Source organism: Taudactylus pleione, unplaced genomic scaffold (genome assembly GCF_031769625.1).
Source record: "Taudactylus pleione unplaced genomic scaffold, aTauple2 ptg000535l, whole genome shotgun sequence".
Taxonomy (NCBI): domain Eukaryota; kingdom Metazoa; phylum Chordata; class Amphibia; order Anura; family Myobatrachidae; genus Taudactylus; species Taudactylus pleione.
The window spans coordinates 12,260,005-12,278,445 of record NW_028284937.1 but is presented as its reverse complement, the minus strand read 5'-3'; the positions used below and the strand labels follow the sequence as shown (position 1 = coordinate 12,278,445).

The following is an 18,441-nucleotide window of genomic DNA, read 5'->3' as shown; positions in this document are numbered from 1 at the left end:
AGATCGTTTAATCGTTCAATCGTTCATCTGACAAATCTGACAAGTCTGACAAATCTGACCGTGTGTACGCTCCATTACTTGTTGCTTCCTTTTCTTTTATCCCCAGCATCTCCTGGCCTCCCCTATCTCTTCCCTGGCCCTTCCCCATGAGGCTATGGCCCTTTTTCAGGTGCACTATTTTATGTCCCTATTTAAAAAAAATGGAGGGGGGATGCCAATGCTCTCTGGAACAGGGCACCAAAAAGTCTAGTTATGGCTCTGTGTGTTCTGTAGTCACGGCAGGTCCTAGTGCACCTTGGCTTCACACGCACAATATTTATTTATTTATTACGTTTCTTATATAGCGCAGCATATTCTGTTGCGCTTTACAATTGGAAACATTTATAGAACAAAACAGGGTAATAACAGACAGATATATAGGTAGGAAGGCCCTGCTCGCAAGCTTACAATCTATAGGATTGCAAGGTCATGGCCACACATGATAGGGATATGACCAGTGCTTTCAAAATGTTGAGCCGCACCTTTGCTATTGTTTTTCCTTTGAATGGCCTATTTAACGCTTCTCTTCTTTATTGAGCAGTAGTGAATGTTTCTCTCCAACTGATCGGCTTAGGAATTGGGTGGCCTACTGGCAACTATTATGGCTGCACCAGTGAGGGGTCAGTGATATGCGATGAAATCAATGGCTGGGGAGGCACACATGGAGATGGGTCAGAGTGCTGGGAGCCTGTCTCACCCCCTACTCACTGTAACTCTCCCCTCACTACACTAAGCTTCAGTGTCCATTGATTCTCATACCTGCATCACTGTGTCTTCTCTTGCTGCTGAGCTCTGATCGCTAAACACTGCAGTGCACTTCTTGGTCACATGATACATCCAAGGCGTCCATAAGTGCTAAAGGCATGCCCCCTCCCCCAATTATCAAGGGCATGCCTCTATTAGCTCTCTTTCTCTGCAGCTTACTGCCCATGGTGTGGCCCCGCCCCCAGCTCTGCAAGCAGTGTCTGACTATACTATACGCAATAAGCGTCCCTCCAGCTACTAAAGGACTACACATCCTAGCATGCCCAGACACAGTTTTACTATTTGGTTTGAAAGTGTTGCATGGCCTGCTGGGATGTGTAGTTCAACAGCAGCTGGAGGGACGCTTATTGCCTACCCCTGAATCACTAAACTTCACTCACCTGCTCCTCTCTCGGTAGTCCCCCAGCGCTACTCTATGCAGCTCCTTCTTTCCCAGGGCTCAGTAGAACAACTGAGGTTATGTCATGTCGTGGAGGGTAACCAGGAAGACCAATAAAAAATATATACAAAAATAAAAAAAACATAAAGAAATTGTGAAGCACAACATGTGTTGGCGATATATAAGTAACTGTTGATGAATAAATAGTTCTTTGTTTTCTGCACAACAATGTAATTACTCCTTTATTATGCATGAAAATCGGGACAATATGTACAAGAATATTCTGTTAATTAGACATCTGACTGAACAAAAAAATTCCATTATGTAATCAATAATAGCTTATTAAATATCCCTGAGTAACTTGCTTTTCAAAACAATGTTGTGTGTGTTTTTTTTATTGTTTCATAGAGGGGAAGAAAACAAATCCGTGTTAGCACAGAAAGGAACTCAGGCCCTCCAGCTAGCACTATTACAGCGAAACCCGTTAGATTAAAGACATTGTGCTCCACCCTCTCTTTCAGGCATCTCTAAACTTTTACAATAAGGTGACTGAGCAAGAATCACTGAAGCACAGCAGAGTTTCTATGTTAACAGCAAGAGAAACAAACATAAACGGGCTCTCATGCTGGGCAGTACTTACATATCCTCCCACCCACCGCCAATCAGTCACTGTCACACCAGTCCATGCGTGTCAATTGAATCATTACCTCTGCCAAGTGGATTAGCCTGCAGCCTATTCAATTTAATGCTTCTTTTAGGTGCCTACGTCTTTCAATTGTAGTCTCCAATATGTGCATGTAAACCTAACAGCATTTTAAATAGATGGACAATCATTCTGACATCAGCCAGTTTTCCTGTCATTTGTTGTAGCGTTAAGATAAATAATCATTCATAATAAAGAGTTTCAACATTTCAGAATTACATCATTTAGCACCGTGTCCAGAGTCTAAGTCAGACCGCGTTGTAATCATTATAAAATAAAATCTACCATTCACCAATTAATTCTAATTACATTACCAAGAAAAACAAGCTATTGCATTTGATGATGCAAATATGGCATTGTGAGCCACATCCAGGGGCATATTTATGAAAAAATGTGTCCAACCCCCGAAAATTAAGACTCCTTGGGGCTTATTCATCATCACTTAATTTTTACAAAAGCAGGTGAAAATGAATATTCTCAGCTGCAATTGTGAAAATTAAGTTATCAGGGGATTCATCAAGAAGGTAAAGGAGGAGATATCACAGATATCTCCTTCTTACCTTTCTCTCCCGGAATGGCCCGCTGCCCCAATACACTAGTATCACAGATATCTCCTGCTTACCTTCCTCTGGCAGAATGGCCCGCTGTCCCCATACACTAGTATCACAAATATCTCCTGCTTACCTTCCTCTGGCAGAATGGCCCGCTGTCCCCATACACTAGTATCACAGATATCTCCTGCTCACCTTCCTCTGGTGTAATGGCCCGTTGTCCCCATACACTAGTATCACAGATATCTCCTGCTTACCTTCCTCTGGCGGAATGGCCCGTTGTCCCCATACACTAGTATCACAGATATCTCCTGCTTACCTTCCTCTGGCGGAATGGCCCGCTGTCCCCATACACTAGTAACACAGATATTTCCTACTTACCTTCCTCTGGCGGAATGGCCCGTTGTCCCCATACACTAGTATCACAGATATCTCCTGCTTACCTTCCTCTGGCGGAATGGCCCGCTGTCCCCATACACTAGTAACACAGATATTTCCTACTTACCTTCCTCTGGCAGAATGGTCCGTTGTCAATTCATAAAGCTCCGAAATTACCTTTCGGAGCAATGATACACTTCAGGGAGACAGCTGATTTTTGGATCAGCTGTCTCTCGCGTCGGAGCAATGATGAATAGCTCCAGTGCTCCGAACAGACCCCGATAATTAACATCATGAATAGACCCCAATATCACAGCAACAAGGATTCTTCTTTCGGGGGAATGTACCAATCTACAGTGAGCCACCGGGACACAGGCAGCGATAAGAGCTTTCCAGACAATCAGTAAGAAGTAAAGTGGTTGTGTGCTGTTCAGACTCCGGCTGGCTAACAGCGCAAACGCAATGCGAAAATCTCATGATTGGCATTGTGCATCGCGCCATCCCACCTGCTTGCCCCCATTGAAAGTAACAGGCTACCGCCATCTCAAGATGGTGGCAGCAAGGTCAGCACAGATTACTCTTCTGCGGGTGTGGGGAGCTACCCAAAAACTTTGGAGCCTCTGGGAGAGTAGGTAAGTATGTTGAATACAAATCACCAATAATTGCCCCCGCATTGCGTGCACTGAACTAAACGTAATCTATGTGAGAACACCCATTTACAGTCCCATTATGCCCCTTTAGATGCAAGCGAAGATGCATAAGGTTTGCAACTCTGCATCGCCCGTAGTTATGTGCAATTGGTTCCAGAGCATGATACGCCCCACAAACAGACTTGCATTGAACTACATTAAACTCTGCTTTAGCCACTATTGGGGGAATTCAATTACTCACTAATTCAATTAGCGGGGTTAACCCCGCACGTTATTGCCCAGAAGGGAAAAGTCTGTGAGCAAAAGGCAAAATCAAGGGTTTAACATACAGCAAAACCTTTTAAATCCACAGGTTACGCAGGATCAGTGGCTTTCCACGTGTTAACCCCTAATTTACCTTGTGGGGAAAAGGCTATTTAACTGAATAGCTTTTCCCCCATGTGGCACAGTAATTAGCTGCAGGGTAATCCTCTTGGCTATTTGGATCCCCCCCTATATGTCCGAAGCACACAGTTTATTTAATTTATTATACCCCTTTTACACCAGAGCAAAAACCTGGGTTTTTGCTGGGTCTACCCAGGTCGCAGCTCAGTGTAAATGGGTCCCTGAAAAATAACCTGGGTCAAGTGACCCTGCAATCCAACCCAGGTAGCTACCAGGGTTGGACCCAGGATGGACCCGGGTAATGGTGCAGTGTAAACGGTGCAACCCGGGTTATCTGACCTGGATCAAGCCTAAAATTAGCTGATTGGTGGCTGTGGAGCAGTCACCTCCCACTTTTAATGACCTCACAGGTTTAGCAGGGCAGACCTGAGTTCAGTGTGAACAGGGCTGACCTGGGAGTAACCCAGATGAAAGGTGCAGTGTAAATGGGTCTGACCTGGATCTGACCAGGGTTGGAACCATGTTCAAAAACCCAGGTCGGACCTGGGTTTTTGGAGGAAAAGAGGTATAAGTGTTCTACTACTTGTTACCTTGTGCTGGATCTGCACTATAGAGACATTATTAAATGTAATGAACAGCTCTTTGTCCAACCTACTGATTTCACAATGGTTTTTCCTTTTATTAAAATTGGCGCTTTTAATCCTGCTGCAAAAATCAACGTAAATAGCAGATTTGGAGAAATTACTGTTCATTACATTTCCCCTTATTTGTTGGGAACATAAGTGAACTTCAGGAACATCTGTTTTATGATGCATTTCAGATCTACTGTAATTGTATTTTGCAAAAATAGGCATTTAACTTGCTTTGCAAGATGTGACTTCATGTAAGTTTCTACATAAACTGGGGCTATGCGGTTCCATGAATGGTAATTGTATGACAGTACTAATATGCAAGCAGCACCCAGCGACGTATCTGACTGCTAAGATTTATCATTCTCTTTTAGTGCAGGATCAGCTAATATTGATCAGATATAATTAGCATGTTGATAAAACACCAATATATACCCCGTAGATATAATATTATTTCTTACAGCTTGTCAATTTCCTATTAAAGTACTTCAGCCATTGAAGATTATCACTTAAGCTTTTCAAATATGAATTTTTGTTACAAAGCCCTCTGGGAAATGTGCAAAATAAGAAGCGTCACCCTCAACTAGGCTAAGTCATGCGGCACCTCCAAGCTCTATAAAACTAATGAAGAAGCTATTAATACCTTCTGTGCCAGTGAGGCTTGCCACTAATTACTCTGCTAAGCAGTGTAGGTCTTTCTTGGCACTAAATGCACACTAGTATAAAACACAATAAAATGGATAACAAAAATAAAATCTCTATATATTACAGCGAATATGCTTTATAAAATATCAATGAAGCAGAAAATGCCCTTGTGGAAAGGGCAGTATAACTTCTCACCTGCCTTTATTCCCCGCCACAGTGATAAAATATATACATTAAACAAACAATCAGCAGGGCTGGTGCTATCACTGGGAGGAGCTAGGCGATTGCTTAGTTATTCTGCAAATGGTTAGGGAGAAGTAAAAGCACTGAATGAGTAACCTAATATCATTCATCCAGTGTTCCTAAGGCCATACTTGCCTACTTTTGAAAACTCATTTCAGGGACATTATGGAAGCACCACCTATAAGCACGGCGGTAAATTGGGCGTGTACCGCTACATCTGAGAGGCGTGTCGTAAAATTTACTTACATCCAAATATAAATGAGCCGTAAAGCAGTTAGTAAGATATATTGTTGATGAAAACACACTGATACTATTCAGGGCTTGATCATGTATTGTGGTTTACAAGGGGTTCCATATAAGTGTACACAAGAGAAACCTTATATGAAAATGCATGTAGCCATATGGATCATTGTATCATTGTGCCTTATAACCAATGCAGGGAAATGGCATTAATTATATAATTTAAATATATATATATATTATATATATATATGATTTCTTTTTTTTCAATTATAAAAGAGCTACAAAATGGGGGTAAGGTGCAATCATGGAGAATGCTAGACTCTTCAGGGAGTCAAGGAGATTGCTACTATTTCAGGGAGTCTCTCTGACAATCGGGGAGAGCTGGCAAGTATGTGTAAAGGTGGGTACAAACCTGACAGATATATCTGCAGATGGAGTGATCTGCAGATATATCTGTAGATGATGGTCGTTCATATACACTGAACGACCATCATCTATCCAGCAACCGCGGGTTCCACTGGTCGTGGGGTGGGTCGAGTTTGCCTCCTCCCTGTGACTGCCGCGGCATGTGTACGGGCGGTCTGCAGACCCACCTCCCCCTTCGTTATAGTTGCCTCTGATGATGTCACAGCCAAGCACCACACTACCAGTCTCAGGAGTAGAGGATGTTATTCTCACCTTCTACCTGCTATTATAGGCAGTGGTGGGGGTGCCACGCAAGGAGCAGACATTTTCCACCGGCGGAATGGTTACACCAGGGCTAGCGCCGGCCCTGGCTTCTGGCGATTGATGTAAAAGCTGAATAAATACCCTCAGATTTGTTTAGGGAACTCCATTTTTGCTCTGTTTGAAATACATGCTGCTCCATAAGAAATAGGTGTTCAAAGCTAGTAATCAGGAGCATAACAAGACATTTGTGGGCCCTATAGCAATATTTTGTAGGGGCACCTACCGTTTGTACAGTACCTGCCAAGGATAAAAAAAACACATACACATTGGGCTTTGATAAGGCGATTGGCGCCAGTAGCAAACGCAGGATTTCTAGAGGAAGGTTTCCAAATGCCTGATTTTAGAGCGAGTGTGGCCAGTCCATGAAGAGAGCAGAATTAGTACTTATCCAGCTTTAATATGCGTCATACAATGTGTATTGTGTGTTATAAATCCAGCATATACAGGATCACAGTAAGTCATTTGATGCGGCAGTAAGCCATCCTGCCTGAGCTGAATGTTTTTATTCCAGAGCATGGGAGCAAGTCCGGTAGCCTGGAGGAGCAGCAGAAGAACCTATAACTTCCCTGGACATATATGTACATATTGGGCTCTATAGCAGTGTATCCCTAACAGTGCATGTTTTCCAGATCTCCTAGTTGGTGCATAGGTTATTTATTACTGGCTGATACATGTTAAAAGATCCACAGGTGGTGCTAATTATTTCATTTGTGATACTGAGAAGAACATGTAGAACTAGTAAAATTCTATTCTATTACTATTTATACTGTGGTCATTGTATGTGCTGTGGAGGGGGGTTTCCAGGGAGATGGAAACCCCCCCTGCGTTTGCCTATGGGAGCCCACTACTATGGTAGTAATATATACAGACCACCTGAATCACCTATTGTACAGCTGTGGTCTGTGCATTTTAACCAATACATCATCTTGTGTTACGTAACAGGTTAGAAACACAAGAAATGCAGGTGCTGGTTAGTTTTTGCACATGGCTGTACACTGTAGATACCACAAAACTGCAATATACCAATGTTGTGTTCCTGAGGCTAAATCACACATTTACTAATACTCAAAAAAACAAATAAAAAAATTGTCTGTTAGTAAATGTGCGATATAGCCCCAGAAACACAACACTTTTAACTCAAAATCGACCTTTAGTAAATATACCCCTTAGTATGTTTATTTCACTGGCCAGTATGAGACACAGGTGTTTGTAGACAAGTTGCAGCCGTGCAAAGGCGTTGGTCTCCAACCACTACGGGGCACCATCCAAAACGCAGAGTCTCTATGTTGTATAAAATAATTTCATGTCTTTGTTATTTTGTTTAGGGATGGGGTTTTTTTTGGAAGGAGGGTGTTGGAAGCTACATGCAAGGATTGCAGGAGGCACTGTAATGCTTAGAGATTTCTCATTTTCTAGGCTTATTTGTATGATGACAGCCCATTACAGTCTCACTGTGCTTGTATTTGTGCCAGGTGCATAACCACAAGGATGTAACGCAGCTGTGACTCACAATAGTGTTTCTTGCTAATCTGTCCAGTGGTTCAGGCTGTGTCACTTGTCTTGTATTGTATTCGTCCTCTGCTATCACTTGGCTGGCTTTTGTTTTATGGTTACCCTTCTTGTATCATTGACATTGTACAGGAATGTTTTTTTTTCCCGTCTTCCCTATTCTTACTATTATCTCACCAGACATTCCAGGAACAGGCTATGCTGATTTACAAGGCACATTAACATTGGCCGGGGAATGTCCAGTGATTTCTATCTGGTTTAACTCTTTTGAGATATTTACACAGAAATCAGAGCTGGAATCCTTGAACTGGTAACAACATCTAGCAGGGAAATAAAACTCTGCAGATGTTCTTGGGATAGAGCAGAACCATAAATCTTTACAAGATGGAATGGCGTGCTGGTTCCCATAAAGCACCTTTCCACCAGTCCTCCCACATAGGAAACTAATCAATGTTGGACAGTTAAGGATGAACTCAGGAATAAAAGAAAATGCTGGACAGTTCTTTGCGGAGTGAATAAGATTACGATCTTCACCCATCATTAACACATCAATATGATAAATGATTCTAAACTTAGTAGAGTTATCATCAAGCACTTTGGCTTTAAAAACAGTTATTGCGTCATTTAAAACTGGTTCTGAAATAAGTTTTCGAAGTATCTCCCCCCTGATATGATGCCATGGTTACACAATATCTGTTTAAAGCAGGGCCGTAACTAGTGTAGTACACCATTGCCATGGCACAGGGCACCGCAGGGTGGGGGGGGGTTGTTTGTGCCTGTCAAGTTTTCAGTTTATTATTACCATTCTCATTTGTAGCTTCCTATACTGTTATCCACAGCATCTCCTGGCCTCCCCTATCTCTTCCCTGGCCCTTCCCCATGAGGCCATGGCCATTTTTCAGGTGCATTATCTAAAAAAAGGGAGGGGGGGGCGCCAATGCCAATGCTCTCTCTGGCACAGGGCACCAAAAAGTCTAATTACAGCTCTGGCTTAAAGTACCTATCACCACTTGATTGTCTTCTTAGTGGTCTATGGGCTGATTCAGAAATGGAAGCAATATCAATGTCAGATGTAGAGGAGTGATTCTTTGGTACTGTGCATATGCCAGAGCCGTATGGGGATAGATCAGAGATGGCAGACACAGTGAGGATTTATTTGCAAAGTGAGTGATAGGCAGTCAGTGTTAGGGGGAGGTAATGGGGGTGACTACATCAATGCAGGCATGTCGGGACCGTTTTCTAAGTATGCCTACGTTTGATGTGCGGCTGATGTTTTTCGATATCCTCTCTATTGACGAAAATGTCAAATGTGAGACGCTGGAGGTGGACGTCTCTGTGCACAAGACATCAGCTCATTACCATAATTTTGCAAGTCCGCTGCCACCGAAATCGCAGTTGCAAATACATCCCCTAACAAGAGATGATAGGTACTATAAACAGAAAAGCTAAATATTTATATTCACAGTTTACTGCCCCCCTATACCTGCTATGGTGCTGCAGTGTCTTCTCAATTTATCAAGCAGCAGGAAGCTTTCCTCTCTATCGCTAGATAAAGCCATCTTTTACCTGGCAATGGGGGATAAGCCAAGACAGAGAGGCGTCACTGGTCAAATGCCTAAGCACGCATATGCATATTACTGGAACCTTTCGCTGGCAGTCTGGCGAGGATTGACAAACCTCTGCTTAGGAAGTGGAATTTTTGGCGGGGAGCATTAGATTTATAGATTACTTACAAAAGATATCCACAGAATATTAATTTTCACGGGGAAATGCCAAATATTCAGAAATAGACACTTTGCTGGTATAATCACACTTGCCCACTTTTCAAAAAGCATTTCAGGGAGATTATGAAAGCACCACCTATAAGCGTGATGGTAAAGACGTGTACTGCTACATTTGAGAGATGATTTATATCCAAATGTAAATTATTCCAGGGAGATTGCTACTATTTCAGGGAGTCTCCCTGACAATGAGGGAGAGTTGGCAAGTATGTGGTATAACATAAGCAGTAACAGCAAAAGTGTCATGCACTGTGTAGTTCATGAACAAGAGCTTTCATCAAAAAAATCTACAAATAATTTATACTACTACTAAAAGCATAATATTAGTTTGTTTTACAGGGTAGATAATTTCAGAATGAATTATACTATGCTTAAATAGTACACTGTATATTATTTTTACGTTTTTCTAAATAATATATATATATATATATATATATATATATATATATATATATAGGGGTGTCCACCGGCCACTTTTCGTGTTTTGGTTTTGTATCTGGATCTTTCTTCGTTTTTAGAATCTGGATTGGTTTTGCCAAAACCACCCTTCCGTGTTTTGGGTTCTGGGTTTTGTGTTTTGGATCTGTATTTTTTTTTTAAAAAAAAGCATAAAAACAGCTAAAATCAGAGAATTTGTGGGTTTTTCTGCTCCTATGCTATTATTAACCTCAATAACCTTAATTTTCACTAATTTCCAGTCTAATCTGAACACCTCACAATAGTGTTTTTATGTCCAAAAGGTTGCACCGAGGTAGCTGGATGACTATGCTAAGAGATACTAGTGGGCGGCACAAACACGTGGCCCATCTAGGAATGACACTGCAGTGGCAGACAGGATGGCAGTTTGAAAAACTAGGCCCCAAACAGTACATAATGCAAAGAAAAAAAGAGGTGCAAGATGGAATTGTCCTTGGGCCCACCCAGCCACCCTTATGTTGTATAAACAGGACATGCACACTTTAACAAACCAATAATTTCAGCGCCAGGGTCTGCCACATGACTGTGGCTGAAATGATTGGTTCGTTTGGGCCCCCACAAAACAAGCTGGCAATTAATCTGTCCCTGCACAAACTGGCTCTACGGAGGCAAGATGTCGTCCTCATCCTCCTCATCCACCGATTCCTCACCCTCTTCAGTGTTGTGTACATCCTCATCCTCACACAGTATTAATTCGTCCCCGCTAGAATCCACCACCACAGGTCCCTCTGTACGTTCTGGAGGCTGGTCTCCCTGGAAGAGTTGATAATTCATTTTTATGAACATCATCTTCTCCACATTTTGTGGAAGCAACCTCCTACGCCTTTCGCTGACAAGGTTCCCGGCTTCACTAAACACTCTTTCGGAGTACACACTGGAGGGGGGACAACTCAGGTAAAATAGAGCCAGTTTGTACAGGGGCCTCCAAATTGCCTCTTTTTCCTGCCAGTACAGGTACGGACTGTCTGACATGCCTACTTGGATGCTGTAATCGATGTAATCCTCCACCATTCTGTCAATGGTGACAATATCATATGCAGTGACAGTAGACATGTCAGAAATTGTTGCCAGGTCCTTCAGTCCGGACCAGATGTCCAAACTTGGTCCTGCCTGCCCTGCATCACCGCCAGCGGGTTGCTTAGGATACCTAAGTTTTTTCCTGGCAGCCCCAGTTGCGGGAGAAAATGAAGAAGGAGCTGTTGACGTGTCACGTTCCGCTTCAGCTGACAGTGTTTTCACCAGCAGGTCTTTGCACCTCTGCAGGCTTGTGTCGGCCGGAAAGAGAGACACCACATAGGCTTTAAACCTAGGATCGAGCATGGTGGCCAAAATGTAGTGTTCTGATTTCAACAGATTGACCACCCTGGAATCCTGGCAAAGCGAATGAAGGGCTTCATCCACAAGTCCCGCATGCCGAGCGGAATCGCTCCATCTTAGCTCCTCCTTCACTTTCTCCAGCTGCTTCTGCAAAAGCCTGATGAGGGGAATGACCTGACTCAAGCTGGCAGTGTCTGAACTGACTTCACGTGTGGCAAGTTTGAAGGGCTGGAGAACCTTGCACAACACGGAAATCATTATCCACTGCACTTGAGTCAGGTGTATACCCCCTCCTTTGCCTATGTCATAGGTGGATGTATAGACTTGAATGGCCTTTTACTGCTCCTCCATCCTCTGTAGCATATAGAGGGTTGAGTTCCACCACATCACAACCTCTTGCTTCAGGTTATGGTGGGACAGGTTCAAGAGTGTTTGCTGGCGCTCCAGTCTTCGGCACACAGTCGCTGAATGGCGAAAGTGTCCAGAAATTTTTTGGGCCACCCAAAGCGTCTCCTGCATGCCCCTGTCGCTTTTCAGAAAATTCTGCACCACCAAGTTTATTGTGTGAGCAAAACATGGGACCAGCTGGAATTTGCCCAGATGTAATGCCCGCACAATATTGGTGGAGTTGTCAGATATCACAAATCCCCAGGAGAGTCTAAGTGGGGTAAGCCACTGGGCGATGAGTTACCTCAGTTTCTCTAAGAGGTTGTCGGCGGTGTGCCTCTTACTGAAACCGGTGATACACAGCGTAGCCTGTCTTGGAACGAGCTGGTGTTTCTGAGATGCTGCTACTGGTGACGCTGCTGTTGTTGCTGCGTAAGGTGATACATCTACCCAGTGAGCTGTCACAGTCATATAGTCCTTAGTCTGCCCTGTTCCACTTGTTCACATGTCCGTGGTTAAGTGGACATTTTTCAGGACACTGAGGACACTTTTTCTGATGTTTCTGTACAGTCTCGGTATCGCCTGCCTAGTGAAGTGGAATCTAGACGGGATTTGGAACCGGGGACACACTACCTCCATCAATTGTCTAAATCCCACTGCACTAATGGCGGATACCGGACGCACGTCTAACACCAACATAGCAGTCAAGGCCTCATTTATACGTTTTGCTTCAGGATGACTGCTGTCGTACTTCATCCTCCTCGCTAAGGACTGTTGGAGGGTCAATTGTTTAGTAAAAGTAGTGGTGTTCCTACTTCCTCTCCGGGATGATGAACGACTCCCAGCAGCAACAGCAGCAGCGGCAGCAATGCAGGATCCTCCGGAGGAATCCCGGATAGGAGAGTCAGTCATGCCAGTGACATGGCCTGCAGGACTACTTCCGATCCTGACTAAGGAAATTGACGAGGAGGGAGTTGACGGTGTGGTTTGCAGGTGCTTGGATACAACAGGACAACGGGATTTAGGTGTCCCTGGACTGCTTACAGTCTTAGCCAAAGTTTCTGAACTTGACAGTAACTTTTTATGAGCGCGCTGCAGGTGCCGTATAAGGGAGGATGTTCCTAGGTGGTTAACGTCACTACCCCTACTTATTTCACCTTTACATATGGTACATATGGCAAGACAGTTGTTGTCCGGATTTGGATAGAAATATTGCCAGACCAAAGAGGTGGAATGTTTGGTCTTCTGCCCAGGCATGACTGTGATGGGGTTTTTCATCCCACGGACAACAACTGTCTCCCCCGGAGCCTGATTTAAACAAACCACATCACCATCAGAATCCTCCTCGCCAACTTCCTCCTCAGCGCCAGCTATACCTGTATCCTCAACCTGTTGTACTTCAACAGTGACATCTTCAATTTGCATATCAGCAAGTGGACTGTGGGTGCTCCTTTCAGCACTTGCAGGGGGTGTGCAAATGGTGTAAAGAGCCACCTCGTCCCGTCCAGTGCTGGGAAGGTCAGGCATCGCAACCGCTACCACACTTGGACTCTCCTTGGGGATTTGTGATATCTTCTTAGAACGCACAGTTCTTCGCTGTGCTTTTGCCAGCTTAACTCGTTTGATTTTTTTAGCGGGAGGAGGGCTTCCATCGTCATGTGAAGCTGAGCCACTAGTCATGAACATGGGGACAAACCTTAGCCGTCCCTTTCCACTCTGTGTCATAAATGGCATATTGGCAAGATAACGTTTCTCCTCAGATGATTTCAATGTTTTTTTTAAGATCATTTTCCTGAACTTTGTCATTTGGGATTGTATGTGCCCTCTACTATGACATTGGGCATCGGCCTTGGCAGACGACGTTGATGGCATGTTATCGCCTATGTCATGACTAGTGGCAGCAGCTTCAGCACTAGGAGGAAGTGGTTCTTGATCTTTCCCTATTTTATTTTTATCAGAGAAAGTTTGGTCCTCCATTTATGTTATTTTGATATATACGTGCGGCTAAGGCGCACACAAACACAGAAAATAATTTTTTATTTTTGTTGGAGAGTAGTGCACTTTGTGGGTTACACCACTCTTTAAGAAATGAGCCAGCCAGCTCTTTACTTATGGGACACAGGCGCACGCTTGGCGCTGCTCCTTTTTTGATGCACACGCAGCTACAGTGCACACAGGCCCTGATTCAGAGCCGGACGCTCTGACAGAGCGCTCGCTCTGAATCAGGGCCGTCCCTGCTACTTTTTGGAGCGGCCTCCTGGCCGCTCGCATAGCTGTGGGTGACCACCCACAGCTATAGCGAGCGGCCAAAATGATGGTCGCAATGGTCAAGACCAGCGCGGCCATCGGGCTTGCGACGAGACCCTGCGGTAGGGTCTCTCTGCCGCAAGCCCAGGAGTGCTTTTGGCTCTGGCCCCCGGCACGCCCACCAAAGGGGGCATGCTGTCAATCACCATAGACCGCACGCCCCCTTTGGTGCGAGACCCTCAACAATGGCTTGGCCGTCGTTATTCGGGTCTCGCGCATGCGCACGACGGAGGCGGGTCAGAATCAGGCCCACAATTCACAAATTTTTTATTTTTTGTGGAGCGGACTTTGAGGGTTACACCACCCTTTAACACACAGACGCACGTTTGGCGCTGCTGCTTTGAGGATGCACGTACAGTGCACACAATTCACAAACAGAGAAAATATTTTTTTATTTTGTTTGGAGTGCACTTTGGGGGTTACAGCACCCTTTAACGGACAAGCCAGCCGGCCCTTTACTTATGGGACACAGGCGCACGCTTGGCGCTGCTCCTTTGTTGATGCTCGTGCAGCCACAGTGCACACAATTCACAAACACAGAAAATAATTTTTTATTTTGTTTGGAGTGCACTTTGGGTGTTACACCACCCTTGAACGGTCAAGCCAGCTGGCCCTTTACTTATGACACAGGCGCACGCTTTGCGCTACTTTGTTGATGCACGTGCGGCTACTGCACACACAATTCACAAACACAAAAAAAATATATTTTTATTTTTTTTGGAGTGCACATTGGGGGTTACAGCACCCTTTAATGCACGAGCCAGCCAGCCCTTAACTTGTGACACAGGCGCACGCTTTGCGCTACTTTGTTGATGCACGTGCGGCTACTGCGCACAGAATTCACAAACACAGAAAAAAAATATTTTTTTTTGCACTTGGGGGGAGCACCCCTGAAGGACAGAGCACCCCCTGGACAACACTACAGCACCCCTTTAGGACTGGGATACTGCACAGGACTTTGGAGTGGACACAGCCCCTATGGACAACAGCAGCACAGCACAATACAGCCAGCCCCTACGGACTTTGGAGGAGTGGGCACAGCCCCTATGGACAACAGCAGCACAGCACAACACAGCCAGCCCCTATGGACTTTGGAGAAGTGGACACAGCCCCTATGGACAACAGCAGCACAGCACAACACAGCCAGCCCCTATGGACTTTGGAGGAGTGGGCACAGCCCCTATGGACAACAGCAGCACAGCACAACACAGCCAGCCCCTATGGACTTTGGAGAAGTGGACACAGCCCCTATGGACAACAGCAGCACAGCACAACACAGCCAGCCCCTATGGACTTTGGAGGAGTGGACACAGCCCCTATGGACAACAGCAGCACAGCACAACACAGCCAGCCCCTATGGACTTTGGAGGAGTGGACACAGCCCCTATGGACAACAGCAGCACAACACAGCCAGCCCCTATGGACTTTGGAGGAGTGGACACAGCCCCTATGAACAACAGCAGTACAGCACAACACTACACTACACAGCCCAGCCAGCCCTAACTCCCACCCTCCCTCTTCACTGTCCACAGCCGAGTGAGAAAATGGCGCCGACGCCGGTACCTTATATAGAATCCAAAACCCGCGAGTCCCGGAAGGCGGGATGATGACGTTTTGCCTCGATTTCAGATCTGAGTCAGGCGGGAAAAGTCGAGCCTAACTCGGATCGGCCTCGGATCGGGGGGGGGGCTTGGATTTCAGAAATCCGAACCCGCTCACCCCTAATAGATTATATATATATACATATATATATATACATATATATATATATATATATCTCATACTTGCCTACTTTTGAAAAAGCATTTCAATTTCAGGAGATTGTGAAAGCAAAACCTAGGAGTGCAGTGTAAGTGTACTGCTACATCTGAGCGGGATGCAGTCAGGAAGCCGACGGTCGAAATGCTGACCATCGGCTTCCCAACTGTCAAATCCCGGCAAGGTACTAATGACAGGCGTCGAAATCCCGAAGCCTGTCATTAGACATACCGAATGAGGGTAAGCCAAGTGCAGACAGCCACGGTTAGGGGCTCCCGGGGGGGACTTAGGGTTTGCCCCCCCCCCGGGAGGGTTAGGTTTAGGCTAGGGGAAGGGGGGATTAGGGTTAGGCACCCCGGGTTGGAGATTAGGGTTAGGCACCCCCCGGGAGACTTAGGTTTTGGCTGCAGGGAATGGGGGGGGTTAGATTTGGGCACTTAGAGGGTAGTTAGGGTTAGGTACTAGGGGGGGAGGTTAGGGTTAGGCACCCCTAAAGGAGGGTTAGGATAGAGGGTAGGGTTAGGAATACTTACCTAAATTAGCGATCGGGATCTTCACCCATGCCGGGCTTCCGTTGTCGGGATTAGAACCATGCGGCCGGCAGTATTACATACTGATTCCATCTGAGCATTGGTGCATTGTAGCTCAGTAAGATGTACTTGTTGACAAAAAGGCACTGATACTTTTCAGGGCTTGTTCATGTATTATGTTCTACTCACATGTGGTTCTGAAAGTTCATACAGTCATAGAGATCACTGTGCCTTATAGCCAGGGGCGTATCTATAATGAGTGCAGGGTGTGCGGGGCACACGGGTCCCTGGGTCCAGGAGGACCCACACCGTACACCCTGCACCCATGTGTTTAATATTTACCTCTCCGGAGTCCCACATTGGTGCTATCAGTGCTGTAAAAATTGCCTGGAAAATGGGCACTGCAGCATTTTCCCTGTGACCTGCGCATACACAGTAGACTCTGGGCACAGACTAGTGCCCAGAGTTGACTGCTGCGGCACTGCGCTCAGTGCGCTGCCAGCCGCCAGAGAGAGAGGACCCAGTCGGAGACTGCACATGGGCCCCCTCTTCTCTAAATACACCACTGCTAATAACCAATGCAGGGGAATGGCACTGATGAACTCTTGTGATTTATTTTTATTCCATGTACATAACAGTTACATGATAGGGATGAAATGCAATCAGGGAGATTGCTAGACTCTTCAGGGAGTCAGGGGGTTGCTATTATTTGAGGGAGTCTCCCTGACAATCAGGGTGAGTTGGCAAGTATGTTATAAATAGCAATTTCCAATATAATTACATATAGGATCCAATTTATTAATAATCCCCTTACTCTAGCAATAAGGCTGATAATAAATATCTTTTACGCACAATTTACAAAATTGTCTGCTGGGGCAAATGAGTAATACCGACTAGACCTGAGCGCCGAGGGTTACCATACTGCAGATGTGCGCACTTGTCGTGTCGGCCATTTTGCTGGCTCTCATGCACCCAGTGGAACTGAAAGCTTTGGTCTACTGTCAGTAGCTCTAATGTAGGGGAATATATATATATATATATTATATACGTGGTATGTGACCATATTGTCTAAATATAAAATACTCAGAGGCTCCGCACACACACCATAATAAAGCATGGGGTTTTAGTTGATATTTTGATCAAAACATTTATGCTTGCAGCCCCCCTCAAGGTAGTGATTCTGAGTGATAGAGTAGGTACTTGCAGAAAAGTGTGTTCCTTTGACCGGGGTGCAAGCTTAAATGTTTTGATCAAAATATGAAGTAAAACCCTGTGCTTGCTTTATTTTGGTGAGTGCAGATCCTCTGTGTTTAATATATATATTTATTAAAGATGTAAAGATACTGTAACAAATTGTAACTATCTAAAACATTCTCAATAATAGAGCTGCCTTCCAATGCAGCGTCCCATTCGCAGCAATGTCGTATTAGAGATGGAGGTGGTGCCAATAAAGATGGCAGGCAGTGTATCTCACTGGGTCTGCATGTATTTATTGTCCTGAGTGCTGCTGCCCCCTACATCTCTGATACTATACACACACGTGCATATATATATATATATATATATATATATATATTATTGTTAGTTATTATGGTGAGTGCAGAGCCCCTGTGACTTCTATTTAAACAATGTGGTCACATTCCATGTTGCACCCCAAATCTAGGAATGGTGAGTGCCGTGGATTAGTGCTATATATATATATATATATATATATATATATATTCTACATGTGTGTGTGTCTGTGTTAGTGTGTTAAAACTTTTCATAAAAAAAAGCTTTATTCACAGAATATTGCATTTTTCTAATTATTTCAGTCCTTTATTTACCATCATAATACTAGCAAAAGTCATCACTGGTTTCGGCGAGGACATATATTATCAAGTGTAACCCTTTCATGTTTAAAGTGAAGGGGAAAAATAGCCTATTGCTGGCTAATACTGTCATTTTCACCAACAATATGGCTTATTGATCATTGATAAGTGAGTCCAGAAGTCTCTCAGTGTAATAAAATTCTCAGGGATGGGATGTTTCCCTGCG

The 18,441-nt window shown here is 44.6% G+C and overlaps 1 protein-coding gene across 2 annotated transcripts in view; it reads right to left on the bottom strand.

The window, feature by feature from the left end:
- LOC148501121 (G protein-coupled receptor family C group 5 member C-like) overlaps positions 1–18,441 on the bottom strand; it is a 37,946-nt gene that overhangs the window by 16,327 nt on the left and 3,178 nt on the right. Inside the window, exon 1 of one of the 2 annotated variants that reach the window (XM_088451018.1) lies at positions 799–872. The exons of the other annotated variant lie outside the window; for it this stretch is intronic. Within the exon in view, the coding sequence (XP_088307144.1) occupies positions 799–804 (6 nt within the window). The 5' untranslated portion in view covers positions 805–872. Of the gene's footprint in view, positions 1–798; positions 873–18,441 lie in introns of those variants that run through there. 2 annotated transcript variants of the gene reach the window in all.